General features: G+C 42.4%; 1 protein-coding gene across 2 annotated transcripts in view; it reads left to right on the top strand.

Moving 5' to 3' along the window:
* Positions 1-3543: 3543 nt before the first annotated feature.
* Positions 3544-20034, top strand: part of LOC117359496 (prosaposin-like) — a 159583-nt gene continuing 143092 nt past the window's right edge. For both annotated transcript variants that reach the window (XM_033942386.1, XM_033942389.1), the window contains exons 1-3: positions 3544-3597; positions 4132-4246; positions 15659-15792. In XM_033942386.1, the coding sequence (XP_033798277.1) occupies positions 3595-3597; positions 4132-4246; positions 15659-15792 (252 nt within the window). In that variant the 5' untranslated portion in view covers positions 3544-3594. The remainder of the gene's footprint in view (positions 3598-4131; positions 4247-15658; positions 15793-20034) is intronic.

Raw genomic sequence — 20034 nt, forward strand, 5'->3', positions numbered from 1 at the left:
ACACTAATCGCGGTGAGAGAAGGCACGAAGTAACAAAGTTAAACGCAGAGTGTCAGAGACGGACTTGGCTCGGTGGAAAACTGAGAACTGAGGAGACTCATCCTGCGCTGGGCAGGAAGGCACTCGCGCATGCAAACAAGTCTGCAAGCAAGTCTGCTTGCGATGCTGTCTGCATCCGGACTCCGTGGATGACGTCACCCATATGTGAGAATAGGCTGCCTGCTTGTCCTGTGATAAAATATCTTATTAATTCATAATGGTAACTATAAAATTAAAAAAAACTACAAAGCACACTATACGCAGAGAAAATGTTAATTATCGTTTATATTTGAGGGGTTTTCAAAGATGTCAAGACAAATGACTTTAAAATATGCAATGTCACCTCAGTAACTATAGAAAAATAGACAAATATAGTGCAAAATATGGGGAATCTGCATTACCAATACAGAGTGCTACCCTATGGCCTGGCTTCATCTCCCAGAGTATTCACCAAGTGCCTGGTGGTGGTAGCAGCAGCTCTAAGGAACCATGGTCTTCAGGTGTTCCCCTACCTAGATGACTGGCTCATCAAGGATTCCACATCTCAGGGGGTTATTGTAGCGACCCAATAGACTACGTGGTTCCTACAAAGCTTGGGATTCGAAATCAACTTTTCCAAATCCCAACTTCGGCCCTCTCAGAATCTACAGTTCATCGGAGCTAATCTGGACACTATCCAACTCAGAGCATTCCTTCCGCAACAAAGTCTGGAAGTTCTCCTTCAACTCTGTCATGCAGTGTCTTCCCGCTCTTCAATCTCAGAAGACACATGATGGTACTCCTACGTCACATGGCCTCCACAGTACACGTGACTCCTTTTACCTCAGAATTCCTCAGTGGACCCTGGCATCTCAGTGGACGCAGGCTTGCAACCCACTCTCTCGACACATTACAATCACTCCTTCGTTGAGACAGTCTCTCCACTGGTGGATGCTCTCTTCCAATCTCTCCAGAGGCTTGCTGTTTCAAGCACCCCCTCATCAGTAGGTCCTCACAACAGATTCATCGACCTATGCTTGGAGGGCTCATCTCGATGGTCTCCGTATTCAAGGCCACTAGACCAGTACGGATCATCAGTGTCGCATCAATCTGTTGGAACTCAGAACGATCTTCAATGCTCTCAAAGCTTTTCAACATCTTGTTCAGGACCAGGTAGTCCTCATTCGGACGGACAACCAAGTCACCATGTACTATGTCAACAAACAGGGGGGGATGGGATTTCCCTCCCTTTGCCAAGAAGCTCTGAAGGTTTAGGACTGGGCAATCCTCCACACCACCTTCCTCAAAGCTGTCTACATCCAAGGGGCGAAAAAATGTTTGGTGAACAAATTGAGTCGTCTTCTACCTCATGAATGGACACTCAATTCCTTGCCTCTTCATCACATTTTTATGCAGTGGGGAACACCTTAGATAGATCTCTTTGCAGCTCCCCACGACCACAAACTGCCTCAGTTCTGCTTCAGGATATATTCTCCTCATCGCCTTGAGGCAGATGCTTTTCTACTGGAATGGACAAATCTTTTTCTATATGCATTCCCTCTTGTTCTGAAGACTCTTGTCAAGTTGAAGAACGATCATGCCACCATGATTCTGATAGCTCCTTGGTGGCCGAGACAACCTTGGTACTCTTTTCTACTTCTACCAGTTTTTCCGTCTCTGCTTACACAGCGTCAAGGATCTGTGCTTCATCCCAACCTGCAGTCTCTACACCTGACAGCTTGGTACCTCTCAATATAACTCCTCTTCAGTTTTCTCAACCGGTAAGAGACATTTTAGAGGCTTCTAGGAAGCTTGCCATTAGGACTAGATTTTCTACGTGGTGCATCTCTGGCAATAAGGAGCCTCAAGATTCCTCCTTATCTTCTGTTCTAGATTATCTTTTGCACTTATCCATCTCTTGCCTCAAGTCTACATTGATCCGAGTCCATCTCGGTGCAATTGATGCTTTCCATCAGCCTATTGAAGGAAAACCCCTCTCTGCTCATCCGGTGGTTTCCAGATTCGTGAAAGGATTTTTCAATGTCAAACCTCCTCTCAAACCGCCTCCAGTGGTTTGGGATCTCAATTGATGAAGCCTCCATTTGAACCAATGTCTACAGCTCATCTGAAGTATCTCACTTGGAAAGTGGTGTTTCTTATTGCTCTCACATCTGCTCGAAGAGTCAGTGAGCTGCAAGTATTAGTTGCTGATCCACCTTTCACAGTTTTCCATCATGACAAGGTGGTCCTCCGTACTCAACCTAAATTCTTATCTAAAGTGGTTTCAGAATTTCATCTCAATCAATCTATTGTACTTCCAGTGTTTTTTCCAAGGCCTCATTCTCATCATGGAGAATCAGTTCTTCATACTCTGGACTGTAAGCGTGCTTTGGCCTTCTACTTGGAACGCACCAAACCACACAGAACTGCTCCTCAACTTTTCGTCTCCTTCGATCCAAACAAGTTGGGACATCCAATCTCTAAGCGTACCATCTCCAACTGGATGGCTGCTTGTATCTCTTTCTGCTATGCCCCGGCTGGATTACAACTAGAGTCAAGTCACAGCCCACAAAGTCAGAGCAATGGCAGCTTCAGTGGCTTTCCTCAGATCCACACCTACTGAGGAAATTTGCAAAGCTGCTACTTGGTCCTCGGTTCATACTTTCAATTCTCACTATTGTCTGGATGTTTTCTCCAGACGGGATGGCCATTTTGGCCAGAGAGAATTACAAAATGTATTCTCCTAAGTTTCCAACACTCCTACCATCACATTCTGGTTAGCTTGGAAGATATAAACTAAATATAATTAACCCAAGTGGTCAGAAAATCACTTACTCATATAGAGAAAAAAAGTCTCTATTAAGGCTCCATTAAATAGGCTAAATAAAGAACCGGACGTGGAAGCCTTAAAAAGAAAAAAAGAAAAACAGATTGAGATAAGTGATTTAGCTGCCTATTAAATAAGGATACACTGTGAATATGACTGAATTTTAGTATCTTAACTTCACCTTTAAAAGTTTTGGATTTTTAGTCACTATACTTAAGTCCTATTTATGAAAAAGTTTCAAAAATTCAATTGGGGCATGGGCCTATGACTGGAGCATGGAACTATAAAAATACGCTGACAGTTGAGTCTGTGATAGGACTACGTGTATGCTCCGAATCTGAGGCCCTTCTCCCTGAAAAGGATTAAGATACTTACACAGTGGATATGTTATATTAAGTGGTGATTTTTCTCTATATGAGTAGCTTGGAAGATACCCATGTGTGAGAATAGGCTGCATGCTTGTCCTGGGATAAAGCAGTTACTTACCATAACAGTTATCCAGGCACAGCAGGCAGCTATTCTCACAACTCACCCACCTCCCCTGGTTGGGTCCTCTGCTAGCTATCTGAACTGAGAAGACTCGCCCTGCGCTGGGTGGGAAGGCACTCGCGCATGCGCGGTGCGCCTGCCTCAAAACTTCTACGTTTCTACAAGCAAGTCTGCTTGAGAGGCTGTCTGCATCTGGGCTCCGTGGATGTCGTCACCCATATGTGGTAATAGCTGCCTGCTGTCCCTGGATAACAACTGTTATGGTAAGTAACTGTGCTATGTGTACATGAAAAAGGAATGGAAGAAATTGGGGGCGGGATTGACAAATAATAAATGTTCCCTTTTGATGAAAAAATAAATGGTCACGTTAACCAACACACAGTGAGTGGATTTTGAAACCTGGACACGCCTCTGTATAATTTCTCAGCCAGTCTGCATTCCATAAAGGCAATTAGCAAGTCTCTCTCTGCCACCAAGGCTTGCAAACATTCTTCCTCATTTGCCCAGTTATTATTGATTTCAAAGTCAGTGTCTATCGCCTGGTAACCTAAATATAAACACCCACTGTTTTCCGGTGGGGAAAAAAAAGTGGCCAAAATGATCTTTTTCAGGAGTTCCCTAGCCCAATCCCTGCCGCCACCAGTCAGCGCTGCGCGCTCCTTAGCAACCGTTGCGTCAGGCTCGTACCCTTCGCAGCATGTGATAGTCCCGCAGCGCGGCGCTGAGTCAGGATCAGGTGACGCGGGTGGTTGTGGGTAGTTCTGAGGAAGTCAGCTGATTTTTGTTCCCTTCCGCAGCGCAGCGACTTTAAAGTCTTCGTCTTGGCACACGGAAGGCATTGGCGCGACGGGTCACCGAGAGAACGAGACATGAAGCAGCTACTCCTCCTCCTTCCCGCACTGCTCACTGGGGGTAAGCGAGTCGGGCCCTCCGAAAATAACCTGCGAGTCAGGTGGAGGAGGGGGAAATAGTCCTCTGGCCTGTGCATGAAGCTGAAGGGGGGAAAATGCACGGGCGCGCTTCCCTCCCTCAAGGTGTTGGGGTGGCTGCGGGCAGAGTTCTTCCTGGCATCGTTAGTTAACTTGGGAAGGGGTTTAGGTAGGGCGTGGATTGCGTTTCAGTAGCGGAAAGACTCCCTTTCGATAATGAAAAAAAAAAATCTAAGCTGGTGTTTGGCTACTTTGTATTCTAGTTAGTTTTCTGGCTCCTCTTGTGTAGCTCGGATCTCTCTCTTCTTTTGGGAACGATGCACCACCCTGTGTTAGGAGGATGGCAATCGTTATTTAGGGCTCCTTTTATCAAGCCGCGTTAGGCGATAGAAACCCCCCCCAGCCTAACGCGGCATCGTAAAGGGTGTGTGGGATGCTGGCTTAATTTATTGTTATCAGAGCAATCATATGACTTAGGCCTCCGCGGGGTGTAAGTAAGTGTGAGAGTGTGTGAGTGTGAGTGGGGTGGGGGTGGGGGTAATTTTTTTCTGTCTGTAGCGCGCGGTAATTACTTTCGAAATGCAACAGGGCCAACAATCGAGCAAGATAAAAGCACTCTGATATCGATCGGAAACTAAAAGTATCTGATTTTTATCGGAAGAACAGGCCATTATGTACTGCTTAAGGATATGATCAAGAAGAAATATGAGATTTACAATTTAGAAGAGCCTGGGATTACATTATTTCATTACGACTCTTGTCTTGACACAGATAAACTTGTTTTGTGGGGAGAGGGAGTAAGGTATTTTCCAAATAGGGTCTTAGGCCTTTACAAAAATTTTGGGGTTTTTTTGGTCGGTGGTGGGTAAAGGATTCCACCATTTTGTTGCAAGGTATGGGAAGGCTGTAGAATGAATAGTTAGTTTTATATTTGCTTACTCTAGGATTTGGGAATCTTATTCTCATATGATTGCTGATCAGGTTGTATTTGTCTTCGTATGGTAATTTTAACATGTAGTCTGGTGTTTGGAAATGGAAGTGTGGCACTAGAAAAATTCCACCTTAGAAATATACTTATTAATGTATCTCTAGTATTAAACTAGGATTCTTCTGGAACTAGTAAGTTCACTAACTACATGTTCTATGTCTGACCCCGTTTGCTGAATCTGTATTTCACTGCCCTTCTGGAGAGGAAAACTATGAGATCCTTTTACTAAGCTGCGATAGTGGTTTTAGCGCACGCTAGACGCTAACGCCAGCATTGAGCTGGCATTAGTTCTAGCCATGTAGCGTGAGTTTAGCACGTGTGGCAATAATATGCGCGCTAAAAACGCTATCGCAGCTTAGTAAAAGGAGCCCTATAAGTCACTTGTATCTTGGGTAGTAACAGTTTATAACCCTAAGAGTAGAGAATGACACGGGGGAAAAAATCTGTCCCCGTCACCCCCCGTCCCCGGCCCACCATCCTCTGCACCGCTCCGTCACCGCTGTTCCCTTCACCGCCCCGTCACCGCCACTGCCATCCCATTCACCGCCCCGTCACCGCCCCCGCAGCATCCATATAAGCCTTAGTACTCTAATATTTAGCTTATTCCGTTCTTATAAATCAAAGTTCCTTCTGCTGAACTAGAGATGTGTAAGCAAATCAGCAGCGCCACCATTATATTAATAGGTTGCCCTCGTCGTCCCTGTCTTATGAAAGAGCACAGGCTGTGTACAAATGTTTGCAAGTTAAAGAACCACTCTCACTCAGGCTGATGATACCGAGGAGGGAGTGGAAAACATAAGAGAAGGGCTGTGGGAAATGCTGCTTGTAATGCAATTGAATCAAAATGTGGAGCCACCATGGTGAATCTTTAAAAAAAAAATATAATCATCTTTATTGCGAGCAAACCACATAACAAACAAACAAAGGCCAAATAGGAATATATCCAGTCCAAGTTACCGATTACAGAAGAATTTTACAATAATAAACAAAAGTAAGATAAAAATATGATACAATACCAAAGAAGTGAACAGTAGAGGCCAATGTTTAAGAGAAAGCAGAAAGAGAAAAATAGATTTGCAGGAATGTTTTTTTTCCCCATATATTATAACATCCCTCCCCCCCCAAAAAAAAAACTACCACCATCCCATAATCAGTACAACTCCCCTCACCCAACTTCCACCCACAGAAATCAATTATTTATTCAATATAAGACTATGTTGTTGATGAGTGAGCGTATTCCAATAGGGCTCCTAGATCGCCTGGAATGCACTCCAGCGCTTGGACTCTGCACCGGCAGACATTACAAACAAATAATTCTGCCCCAAGGCAGAGGCCTCAATATTTATTTAAGTATTTATATAATTAAATAAAGGTCCAGCAGCCCCTACCCTCCCTCCACCTCACCTTATATTCTGAGTTTGCCGGCTTCCTTTTTCCTGAGCCGCACGCATTCAAAAAGCCGTGCATGCGTGGCTGCGCGAGTCAATCAAACTTCTCCTCTCCTGCAACTTCCTGTTTCCGGTTGCGTCAGAGGAGAAAATTGATTGACTCGCGCAGCCATGCGTGTGGCTCGGGAAAAAGAAGCCGGCAAACTCGAAATATAAGGTGAGGTGGAGGGAGGGAGCTGGCTAAACGCTACGGGCGGGCGGTGGCTGCGGGGACCGCGCGATCCTTGATACCTCACTGCGGAGACAAGACCATTCACCGCTCCACGGGGCGGTGAATGGCCTTGTCCCCGTCCCCGCAGTTACTGCTATTTTTCTTTCCCCGTTCCGGCGGGTTACCCGCGGCTAAATGCGGTAGCCGCGGGTAAACCGCCACCGTGTCATTCTCTACCTAAGAGTACATAAGAACATAAGCAATGCCTCCACTGGGTCAGACCTGAGGTCCATCGTGCCCAGCAGTCCGCCCATGCAGTGGTCCAACAGGTCCAGGACCTGTGCAGTAGCCCTCTATCCCTTTTTCCAGCAGGAAATTGTCCAATCCTTTCTTGAACTCCAGTACCGTGCTCTGCCCTATTACGCCCTCTGGAAGTGCATTCCAGGTGTCCACCACACACTGGGTAAAGAAAAACTTCCTAGCATTCGTTTTGAATCTGTCCCCTTTCAACTTTTCCACATGCCTTCTTGTTTTTTTATGCTCTGAAAGTTTGAAAAATCTGTCCCTCTCTACTCTCTATGCCCTTCATGATCTTGTAGGTCTCTATCATGTCTCCTCTGAGTCTCCGCTTTTCCAGGGAGAAGAGCCCCAGTCTCTCCAATCTTTCAGTGTATGAAAGGTTTTCCATGCACTTAATCATTCGTGTCGCTCTCCTCTGGACCCTCTCAAGTATTGCCATATCCTTCCTAAGGTATGGTGACCAATACTGGACACAGTACTCCAGGTGCGGGTGCACCATTGCCCGATACAACGGCAGGATGACTTCTTTCGTTCTGGTTGTAATACCCTTCTTGATAATACCCAACATTCTGTTTGCCTTCTTTGAGGCTGCTGCGCATTGTGCCATTGACTTCATTGTTGTGTCCACCAGTACACCCAAATCTCTTTCAAGGTTACTTCCCTCTAATACTAATCCCCCCATTATGGTATGTACCTGTAATAACAAATCTATTTTTATGTATTCTTGTGATATCTTTGTGTTTAAGATGCCGAATTAACTATATAAGGGGCTGGCTTTTGTCCAGAGTTTAGAACATACTCTGCCTCTCTGCCTTTAAGACTTTTATGTGTTCTCATAAACAGTTGTTAAACTGAGCACAACCTAGTGTTTGTTTTCACAGATTTTTTGTTTTATTATGCTTTTATTGACATCAAAGAAAATCAATGAAAAGGAAAAGCATAGTCGGAACACAATCCTCCATTAAATTAACGAGAAGAATTAATCAAGAAAAATTAAATTTACTGAATAGTCCACATAAAGGAGAGACTATTCCAATTAACGTATTTGTCGGCTTATAGTATGCACTTTTTCCCCTTCAAAATTCGTTTAAAATATGGGGTGTGTGTTATGTGCCGGTAATCAAAATTATGAGTTGAAATTTCAATCAGTCCAAAACTTCTGGTTAACACATTTATTTTTCCCCTGACGAGTTCAATTCCTTCTTTAATCAAAGATACTACTCATTTTCTGAAATTCTTAAAAATACATCAAAAGATTCCAAATCAAGCTGTGCTTGTCACATTAAATGTTCACTCACTATACACTTCTATCCCACAAAATGAAGCATTGAAGTTGTTAAAGAAGCCTTGGAAACTCGTCTAAGACCCTGGCAAGTCCCTTCGGAGTTCCTTACAGCACTCACTAGTTGGCTTTAAAAAACAATCATGTCATCTTAGATCAAATCTTTGCCCAGATTTCAGGAGTAAAAAAATACTGGAGGGGTAATGAACTCTAAATAGATACCATAGAGTGACTAAAGGAGACAATTTGGAAAAAGAAAAAAGTCACTGCTTGAAAAAGTCACTGTATAAAGATATAATCATAGGTCTTTGTGCACTAAGTCCTAATGCACAGTCTGATACAAAGAACTCTGCTCAGAGATATGAAGGCATAGTCCCTTCGGAGTTCCTTACAGCACTCACTAGTTGGCTTTAAAAAACAATCATGTCATCTTAGATCAAATCTTTGCCCAGATTTCAGGAGTAAAAAAATATTGGAGGGGTAATGAACTCTAAATAGATACCATAGAGTGACTAAAGGAGACAATTTGGAAAAAGAAAAAAGTCACTGCTTGAAAAAGTCACTGTATAAAGATATAATCATAGGTCTTTGTGCACTAAGTCCTAATGCACAGTCTGATACAAAGAACTCTGCTCAGAGATATGAAGGCATAGTCCCTTCGGAGTTCCTTACAGCACTCACTAGTTGGCTTTAAAAAACAATCATGTCATCTTAGATCAAATCTTTGCCCAGATTTCAGGAGTAAAAAAATATTGGAGGGGTAATGAACTCTAAATAGATACCATAGAGTGACTAAAGGAGACAATTTGGAAAAAGAAAAAAGTCACTGCTTGAAAAAGTCACTGTATAAAGATATAATCATAGGTCTTTGTGCACTAAGTCCTAATGCACAGTCTGATACAAAGAACTCTGGTCAGAGATATGAAGGCATAGTGTTCCGCCTCACCCACCAATCATTGCAGTGTTCAGTTATATCCAATTTTTAAAGTGCTAAACTGTTGTGTTGCTAGCTGCTAAAGCTATGCTTAATTCTTAATAGCAATAGCAAAAATCAAATAAATTTTGCACTTATCTTTGAAAAATAGCTGGTTCCGACGTGGCACGTTTCGAGTCTGCGTCAGGGAACCGACACAACAACTAAAGTTATAGACTGGAGGTATAAGCTCTGAAACCAAAAAATAAAGACATACTTAATAAATAGACAAAGTGTCTGTATATATCATTTCTTAAAAGCTCACTTAACACCATAAAAGCTTGTGCATGGTTCTATCTGGATAGGAGTACTCACCATTGAATAAGAATTATAAATTTCTGAAGGTATACACAACCCGATTTCTTCCCGGTGTACAAACAGACGACTGAACGCCAAGCGAACAATTTAAAAGGCTGTGTTCGCGCCAAAAATAGCGTGATGACGTCATCGCGCAAAAAATTACACTAGAGCTGTCCCGCTTAATGAGATTAAAAAGGAAGTCAAAAAACAAACAAAAATCAGAAAAAAACGCCAATTCCAACGCAAATCTACACTAACTGGCTATCCTTCTCTGTGTGTACATGAAAAGAACAGTGTTAGTTACAAAAAGGCTTGCCATTCAATTTCGTTATTCAAGCCCCGAGGAGTCAAAGAACCTAGAATGTAAATCCATTTCTGTTCAGAGGAGTGAAGTCTAGCTTTAAGGTCTCCCCCTCTGGGGAGCATGGGAACATCCAGAATAGAAAAACGTATGGAAGAAATAGGATGTTCAGCTTCAATCCAATGATGAGTAAGGGGTGCTTCCATAACTTCCCTACCTATTCTGCTAATATGTTCCCCCATTCTGACCCGAACATTTCTCATGGTATGCCCTACATAAAGCAGATGACATGGACATTCAATGACATAAACTACCCCCTTGGAATTACAATTAGTCATTTTTAAAGATTTACGATTCTTCACCCATTCAGGGATAGTCATGTCAGATAGTTTCACGCTATAGGGGCAAACAGAGCAAGACGTACATGGGGAATGAAAACCTTTTGAACTAATGTCAAGTGTCTTTGAATGGTATTGAGCCTTAGTTAAATGCTGTTTGAGGTTCCACCCTCGCGAATAAGCAAATCTTGGAGGATTTTGAAAAACATCATATTGTAGTATGCTCCAATGCTGGTTGATGATGTGCTTAATTTTAAAAGCATGCTGGGAATAAGGAAGGACACAGACAACGTCAGCATCAGTTTGTTGATTGTTTGGCAATAATAGATCATCTCTATTGGACCAAAGTGCCCTTTTGTAAGCTTTTTTGATGACAGATGTTGGATAACCCCTTTCTTTGAATTTGACTTTCATATCTTCAGCTTTCAAAATATAATCACTCTTAGAGGAACAAAGCCTACGGAGGCGTAAAAATTGACCAGTGGGTATGTTACGCAAATGTCTGGGATGGAAACTTTCATACCTCAAAAAGTTGTTGCGATCAGTAGGCTTTTTATAAATCGTGGTGCAAAATTTACCATCGATAAGAGATATATTCATATCTAAAAACGGCAAAGATTGAATATTGGATTGAGCTGTAAATTTCAAATTGGGGTCTTCCTGATTAAGCCAATCCAAAAAATTGTCAAATTCTGATTGGGAACCCGTCCACACAGCAAACACATCATCAATGTAGCGTTTCCATAAAAGCAATTTAGAATAATGCATTGAAGAGTATAAATGCTGTTCCTTGAAAGCCGCCACCTAAAGGCATGCTACTGTGGGGGCCATTTTAGCACCCATGGCAGTGCCACGGATTTGTAAAAAGAATTGATGATCAAATTCAAAATAATTTTTGCTTAAAGCAATACGAGCAATGGTAACCAAAAAGTCAATCCTGAGCGCTCATCAGGACATTCCACACCATGCTATATTAGTAACTCTTGACATCACAGCTTTGTACACCAACATACCACAGGAAGCAGCTATCACGATTATTTGCCATCATCTAGTACATATGCAACTGCCTTCTACAAGTATTGACTTTTTGGTTACCATTGCTCGTATTGCTTTAAGCAAAAATTATTTTGAATTTGATCATCAATTCTTTTTACAAATCCGTGGCACTGCCATGGGTGCTAAAATGGCCCCCACAGTAGCATGCCTTTACGTGGCGGCTTTCGAGGAACAGCATTTATACTCTTCAATGCATTATTCTAAATTGCTTTTATGGAAACGCTACATTGATGATGTGTTTGCTATGTGGACGGGTTCCCAATCAGAATTTGACAATTTTTTGGATTGGCTTAATCAGGAAGACCCCAATTTGAAATTTACAGCTCAATCCAATATTCAATCTTTGCCGTTTTTAGATATGAATATATCTCTTATCGATGGTAAATTTTGCACCACGATTTATAAAAAGCCTACTGATCGCAACAACCTTTTGAGGTATGAAAGTTTCCATCCCAGACATTTGCGTAACAACATACCCACTGGTCAATTTTTACGCCTCCGTAGGCTTTGTTCCTCTAAGAGTGATTATATTTTGAAAGCTGAAGATATGAAAGTCAAATTCAAAGAAAGGGGTTATCCAACATCTGTCATCAAAAAAGCTTACAAAAGGGCACTTTGGTCCAATAGAGATGATCTATTATTGCCAAACAATCAACAAACTGATGCTGACGTTGTCTGTGTCCTTCCTTATTCCCAGCATGCTTTTAAAATTAAGCACATCATCAACCAGCATTGGAGCATACTACAATATGATGTTTTTCAAAATCCTCCAAGATTTGCTTATTCGCGAGGGTGGAACCTCAAACAGCATTTAACTAAGGCTCAATACCATTCAAAGACACTTGACATTAGTTCAAAAGGTTTTCATTCCCCATGTACGTCTTGCTCTGTTTGCCCCTATAGCGTGAAACTATCTGACATGACTATCCCTGAATGGGTGAAGAATCGTAAATCTTTAAAAATGACTAATTGTAATTCCAAGGGGGTAGTTTATGTCATTGAATATCCATGTCATCTGCTTTATGTAGGGCATACCATGAGGAGCGTTCGGGTCAGAATGGGGGAACATATTAGCAGAATAGGTAGGGAAGTTATGGAAGCACCCCTTACTCATCATTGGATTGAAGCTGAACATCCTATTTCTTCCATACGTTTTTCTATTCTGGATGTTCCCATGCTCCCCAGAGGGGGAGACCTTAAAGCTAGACTTCACTCCTCTGAACAGAAATGGATTTACATTCTAGGTTCTTTGACTCCTCGGGGCTTGAATAACGAAATTGAATGGCAAGCCTTTTTGTAACTAACACTGTTCTTTTCATGTACACACAGAGAAGGATAGCCAGTTAGTGTAGATTTGCGTTGGAATTGGCGTTTTTTTCTGATTTTTGTTTGTTTTTTGACTTCCTTTTTAATCTCATTAAGCGGGACAGCTCTAGTGTAATTTTTTGCGCGATGACGTCATCACGCTATTTTTGGCGCGAACACAGCCTTTTAAATTGTTCGCTTGGCGTTCAGTCGTCTGTTTGTACACCGGGAAGAAATCGGGTTGTGTATACCTTCAGAAATTTATAATTCTTATTCAATGGTGAGTACTCCTATCCAGATAGAACCATGCACAAGCTTTTATGGTGTTAAGTGAGCTTTTAAGAAATGATATATACAGACACTTTGTCTATTTATTAAGTATGTCTTTATTTTTTGGTTTCAGAGCTTATACCTCCAGTCTATAACTTTAGTTGTGTCGGTTCCCTGACGCAGACTCGAAACGTGCCACGTCGGAACCAGCTATTTTTCAAAGATAAGTGCAAAATTTATTTGATTTTTGCTATTGCTATTAAGAATTAAGCATAGCTTTAGCAGCTAGCAACACAACAGTTTAGCACTTTAAAAATTGGATATAACTGAACACTGCAATGATTGGTGGGTGAGGCGGAACACTATGCCTTCATATCTCTGAGCAGAGTTCTTTGTATCAGACTGTGCATTAGGACTTAGTGCACAAAGACCTATGATTATATCTTTATACAGTGACTTTTTCAAGCAGCGACTTTTTTCTTTTTTCAGATTTCAGGAGTGGCTATGTGGGCATCCTTTGCCCCCCCCCCCTCAATAACCAACTTATTTACTGCAGGATTTGAGAAGAAATGGGTGTATCCTTCCAGAAGGTACCAACATGTTAAGTGCTGGTACCGCTACATTGCTGATATTTTTATGATCTGCCCAGGGTTTGTGGATGAGCTAAACTATTTTGTGGCTGAGCTGAACATAGCGCTCCTGGGTGCTAACTTGCAGTTCTATTGGTCCATCTCGAATTGGCCACAGGTTCATGGCTTGCTGAATGACCTCTTTAGCTAATAAAAAAGCTTTTTCCTCTTTGTCAGTCCATACAAAGTCATACTTTTTCCGAATCACCTTGTACAAGGGTGAGAGGATCTGTCCCAAATGTGGAATGTGCTGGCGCCAAAAACCAAACAGACCAATGAAAGCCTGAGTCTGTTTCTTGCTTTGGGGAGAAAGGAAATTTGAAATCTTTTGCTTCACTTTCTCTCAATCACTTCTCTGCATCCCCTAGTCCACTTAATACCCCAAAACACTACTGTCTGTGCTGGTCCTTGTACCTTTTTTGGATTTATCTCCCACCCCTCATGCCGTAGTGCATCGACTATCCTGCTCAGGGCATCTGCTACTGCTTCTTCAGAGTCCCCCTGAATCAATATGCCATCAATATAGTGTGACACACTGATTCCGGCAGGCAACTGACATTTATCCAAATGTTCTGCTATGATCTTGTGACAAAAGGTTGGGGCTATGTAAATATCCCAGAAGAAATCTTGTGAAAGTGTATTGCCATGTGAATGCAAATTGTTCCTGGCATTCTTGAGCTATCGGTATAGAAAAGAATGCATTTGCAAAATCAATCACTGCATACCAAGTACCCGTTCGAGACTCAATTTGCTCTACCAAAGTCACTACATCTGGTACTGCGGCACTTAAAGGTAGCATGTTTTTGTTCAATTCTCTGTAATCTGCAATCATTCGCCAGCTCCCATCAGCTTTTTGCACTGGCCAAACAGGATTGTTAAAGGCAGAAGTGATTGTTCTTATAACTCCTGCCTTTACTAAATCCTGGATGGTTTCAGTAATTTCACTTTGCCCCCCCGGGGATACAGTACTGCTTCATGTTAATTACTTTGTTAGCAATGGGCACAGTGATTGCTTTAGGTAATTTACCCACTAAAATTGGTCGCAAAGGAATAGATGATGTCTTCCCAAAACTATACACACCACCTGACAAATGCAAAGTTAAACCTTTTAAAATATCAATGCCTATGATATATTCAAGTATTTCTGTTATTAACACTGTATACTCCTTGATTGATAATTGCAGTGGCGTACCAAGGGGGGGAGGAGGTCAGCCCCGGGTGCAGCCTTAGGGGGGTGCACAGCCGGACAGGTCCGGAAAATTCTTCATGTCTTACTGTTTTAACTCTCTGTACTTGTTCCAACCTGTCTTACCTAAGCTGTTTTTCCAACTTTGTTACCTTGTTTACTGACCCTGAAGCCCATCTGTGTGTAACAACTTAAGCATCTTGGTGTGTGTGCTGGGATAAGGAATAAAGTTCACACAGCGGTTAACCTCCCAGCTGGAGGGACACGTGTTGTTCTCTGCAGGGACAGCATGGTAGACAGGGCAAAGTATATAAAAGGTGAAAAAAAGGTATATAAGAAACACTGGGACGGTTCCAGGGGAAGCTTTTGACTGAGCACCTGTTGCCGATCTGAAGTTCTGCTGATGCCAGGAGAAGGAGGCTGAACTTGAGTGCTGTTGTGGGGCAGGGGGGGATGCCAATGCCGCTGAGTGCCGTCGCAGCCTAGGATTCACATGCAAGTGGCCACATATGCTATGCCCTGGCCAGCCATGGGCAAAACATATATAAAAATAACATTAAGAAAGATTATTAACTTATCTAGATTATACGTATTTATGAAACAGTTTTAATGATCTTCTAAAGACCTGGTAAGAATTTAAGATCAAACCACTAAAACTTTTGTTCCAAAGTCCTACCTGAAAGGAATAGGGTTCAATTAAGAAATCTTTTGTATACACAACCTTTTATTGAGGGGGTAAAAAATAAGGTTATATGTTCGTGAGAGTCTGTTTTCTACTAGTTAAAAATTATCTAAAAAGTAACTTATAGAATGTCTTGCATGTGAAGAATGGAACGCAACACATTTTATTTATAATTTCTCTTGGCAGTTGTGGCTCTCCCTCTGCTGGGAAAGGAGCAGTGTGCAAAGGGCCCAGAGATTTGGTGTCAGAATATTCATACTGCTTCACAATGTGGAGCGGTGAATCACTGCCAGCAGATGGTCTGGAACAAGCCTACTGTGGTAAGTTTTTGGTTAAGAAAAGAGTCTTTGTGAAGTGAGTGTTGCTACAATGGAAGACATTTGAATTCTAGTCCAGAGTTTCTCAACTTCAAGCCAAGTACCACCTAGCTAACAAATATCAACCGAGTACCCCTGACTCCACCCCTATAATAGTACTAATTGTAATGCAATTTCTTCCATCCATTTTTCATATATACACAATATAATTTTATTAATATATAATGATAACCACAAAATTAAAAAAGCACACTGTACACAGAGAAAATGTTATCATTTATATTCATATTTTTTAAAAGGTTCAAGGCAGATGATTTTAAAATATGCAATGTTACCTCAGTAACAACTATGGAAAAATTGAAAATATAGTGCAAAATATAGACAGTAGATATAAATTCTCCAAACTGACACATTTTGATCTCTAAATTGAAAATAAAATCACTTTTCCTACCTTGGTTTGGTGATTTTATGAGTCTCTGGTTGTACTTCCTTCTGACTGCATCCAATATTTCTTTCTTTCTGCCTCCTAAAGATTTCCTATCCTCTGAATCTCATTCCTTTCCCCAGCCAACATTTCTGTCCCTCCATGTGTCCAACTTTCTTTCTCCTCCACCTCCATTGGCAACATGTCTCCCTCTCTCTGTCATTGTCCTCTCATTCCCTCCCTTGCTGCAAAGGGAGTGGGGAAAGAGAGAGCAATTCAAGGTGCATCTCTCCCATTGCCACATCCAACATTTCTCCCTCCTTTCCACCAGTTCAACATTTTTTTTTCTCTCTCTGCCTCCTGCACGTTTCCTCCTCCAGTCCTCATTCCCTCCCCCAACCAACGTATATCTCTCTCCCTGTCCCACCTTTTTATTCTCCATCACTCATCCTGCAAAAATTTTCCTTCCTTCCCTCCCCCAACCCCACTCACAGCTTATATGTTCTCTCCCCATGCACCATCTCACCTTCCCCTCCCATCATGCAACACCTTTCCTTTCCCTCCCCTTCTGCCAGATCAGCAGTACTACTTCTCCTCTCCCTAGCAGCAGCTCACTCTGTACTTTCAGCTTCCTCACACAGCTGCTGCAGCGTTAGTTTAGCTTTGGGGCTTTGCTAGGCTGGCCTGCCTCCAATGATGCAACTTCCTCTTTCATTGGAGGCGGGCTGGTCTAGCGAAGGCCTGAGGCTGCCTGGAATTGCCAGCTAAGAACATAAGAATAGCCTTACTGGGTCAGATCAGTGGTCCATCAAGCCCAAATTAATTCTAGTGGCAGCTGTGTCGGGTAAGTTAATAGAACACAGTGAGCTGCTGCTGCTGCTCTGAGGATGAGAAGGGAGGCTGGGGAGAGAAGACGACGGCAGGAGATACACAATGGCAGAAAGAAGTTGGGAGACATACAGTACCTGTGCCACATACCCCCTGTTAATGGTGCGCACCTACCCTGGGGTAGGTGTACCGCATGTTGAGAACTTCTGTTCTAGACCATGTGAAAGTGTCCCTAAAACAATTCAGCTGATTAAGAATCAGAATGTGTCTGTTAATTTGTGATTAAAGGCGTCTCTTTTTATTCTTAAGTTTTTTTTTTGTTGTTGTTGTTCAGATAAATGGAATGGCAACTGGATGGCTCTCTACTAAAAAGCAAGCCACATCAATAAAGCACCTGTTTAAAAAAAAATAAAAGAATCTGAATGTGGTCAGATCTTTTCCAAAAGTATTTTTACATAAGATGTGTAAACATGCGTACAAAAATAGGACCCAATGCAATAAGCTGTGAAATTAAAACATAGTGGTGGATCCCAAGACTGGGGACCAATTTGTCCCAGGGCACCTGGCACATTTCACAAAGTATTGGTTATAACATCCATGCATAAGAGCTTGCTTGAAGTTCAGTATTGTCAGTCATTTGATTTGGCAAAGTAAGATTAAGATGGTACTGAATTTGGCTTCCTGTTCTTATTGCTTGCAATGTGTGGTGTTTATCTTGTCATTACTAAGAGTTTAAAATGCTGGCTTTTCTGTTGTACTCATCACCTGCTGCCATTGTGGGGAAAATGGCTCTGGCCTGGGTGATAGCGAATCTCGCACACCACTAGGGATTTTAGATAGCTGGGGTGGACCTGGTTGTTTTTGTACTTGTAGGTACCAATGACATAGGAAAATGTGGGAGGGAGGTTCTAGAAGCCAAATTTGGGCTCTTAGTTAGAAAGCTAACATCCTGATCCTCCAGAGTACCATTTTCTGAAATGCTCCCCGTTCCAGCTCTGAAGTATCAATGCATGGTTGAGACAATGGTGCAGGGATGAGGGATTTAGATTTGTTAGGAACTGAGCTAGTTTCTGAGAGAGGGGGAGGCAAGTCTGAAAGGATGGACTGCACCTTAACTGGGATGGAACCAGGCTGCTGGCACTAAAATTTAAAAGCTGCTCTAGGGGGGAGGGGGAGCTGTCAGTCACCCTTGGAAGAGTGAATGGTTCAGTGTGGGGTATCTGTGAAGGATATATAGGGAGTCCGGTTCATAGACATTCGCGCGCGGGACTTCGGCGGGCAGACAATTCGGCGCAAGACCCCAGCACGCCGCCTAAAAAGTTACTTTTAAAGAGCTCCAACGTGGGGTATGGGGGGGGATCCCTCCAGTTTACTTCATACTCTTCGTGTTGCCGTTGAGGGGAGGGGGGGTTGGAACTCTCCATTATAGAGTAAACTTAATTTTTTCCAGAATTTTTTTTTTTTAGGAAAAAGTTACATTTTCTCTAAAATGTGGGGGGGTTCCCCCCCCACACACACCCTTTCGGAGCTCTTTAAAAGTAACTTTTGCATGATAGGTGTGGAATCCATATGGATAAATCCATGTGTTAAAGGGAAGGAATATACAGGTAGGGTTATACTGCAGTTCCCTGTGATGGAATGAGCAGACAGATGAAGAAAAGTTTTTTTTTGTTTGTTTTTTTTTTTCAGAGATTAGGATAGCTGGCAGATCAGGGACCAATATCTACAAGAATCCACAAAGACAGCATAGAGAATAATGAACCAAAAATACAATTAAACTGAAAGTAAAAAGAAAGACCTACTACTCAAAACAAATAGGAGAAGGACCCCAAGATACAAAAAAGCTATTCCAGCTACTAAAAGATCTGACACCACTCCCTACCTAGCCAACAGCAACTCCTCCCTCCCTCAGCTACTCTCTTAGCCACATACTTCAAAAACAAGATCGCAAACATCAGCGCCACGTTCAATGGAATTCCCCACTCACATAGAAGAGACCTCACTTTCCCCCACAGAAAAAGAATCAGTTGCAGCTGACAGAACCTGGTCCCATTTCTCACCCATTCAATGGTCAGACTTCAACAAACTATATAATACAGCCACGCAGCCTGCAACCTCAACCACTGCCCCCCATACCTATTGAAAGCCTTGAGCACACTATTCCGCTCCCTGCTCCTACAATGGATACAATCTCTTCTCACAGATGGACATTTACCTCAAGACCTCAGCGAAATCATCATAACTCTTATACTAAAAGACCCCAAAGGAACAACGGACCAATCATCCAACTACAGACCCATTGCCTCAAACCCACTGTACGACAAGCTGATGGAAGGCCTAGTAACCAAAACCTTAACCTCATACCTAGAAAACTATAACTTACTCCACCCCACACAGTCTGGCTTCAGAGCCAATTACAGCACTGAGACCCTACTAGGAACACTAATGGACACAGCTAGATAACATCTATGTACAGGCAAGAAAATCATGCTCATACAACTGGACCTCTCTGCAGCCTTCTACCTGGTAGACGATAACATCCTCCTACAAACGCTAGACTCCATAGGAATCTCAGGCAAGGTTCTCTCATGGTTTAAAGGCTTCCTACAATCCAGAACCTACAGGGTTAAAACAAACAAAGAAAAATCAGAACCATGGTCCAACCCGTGTGGAGTTCCCCAGGGCTCACCTCTATCTCCTACACTATTCAACTTATACATAGCCTCCCTCAGCTCCTGCCTAGATGAACATGGCATAACCTCATACAGCTATGCAGATGACATCACCATTCTCCTCCCCTTCGACCATCCAGAACCCACCATGACAAGCACAATACACAGAACACTCGAAACAGTAGTAACATGGATGACTGAACACAAACTAAAACTAAACCCTGACAAAACAAATTTCATCCTCCTAGAAAACAGCAAAACTCCAACCTTAACAAACCTGGTAATAAACTCTATCTCATACCCCATTCAACTCACACTAAA

Source organism: Geotrypetes seraphini, chromosome 4 (genome assembly GCF_902459505.1).
Source record: "Geotrypetes seraphini chromosome 4, aGeoSer1.1, whole genome shotgun sequence".
Classification (NCBI taxonomy): Eukaryota; Metazoa; Chordata; class Amphibia; order Gymnophiona; family Dermophiidae; genus Geotrypetes; species Geotrypetes seraphini.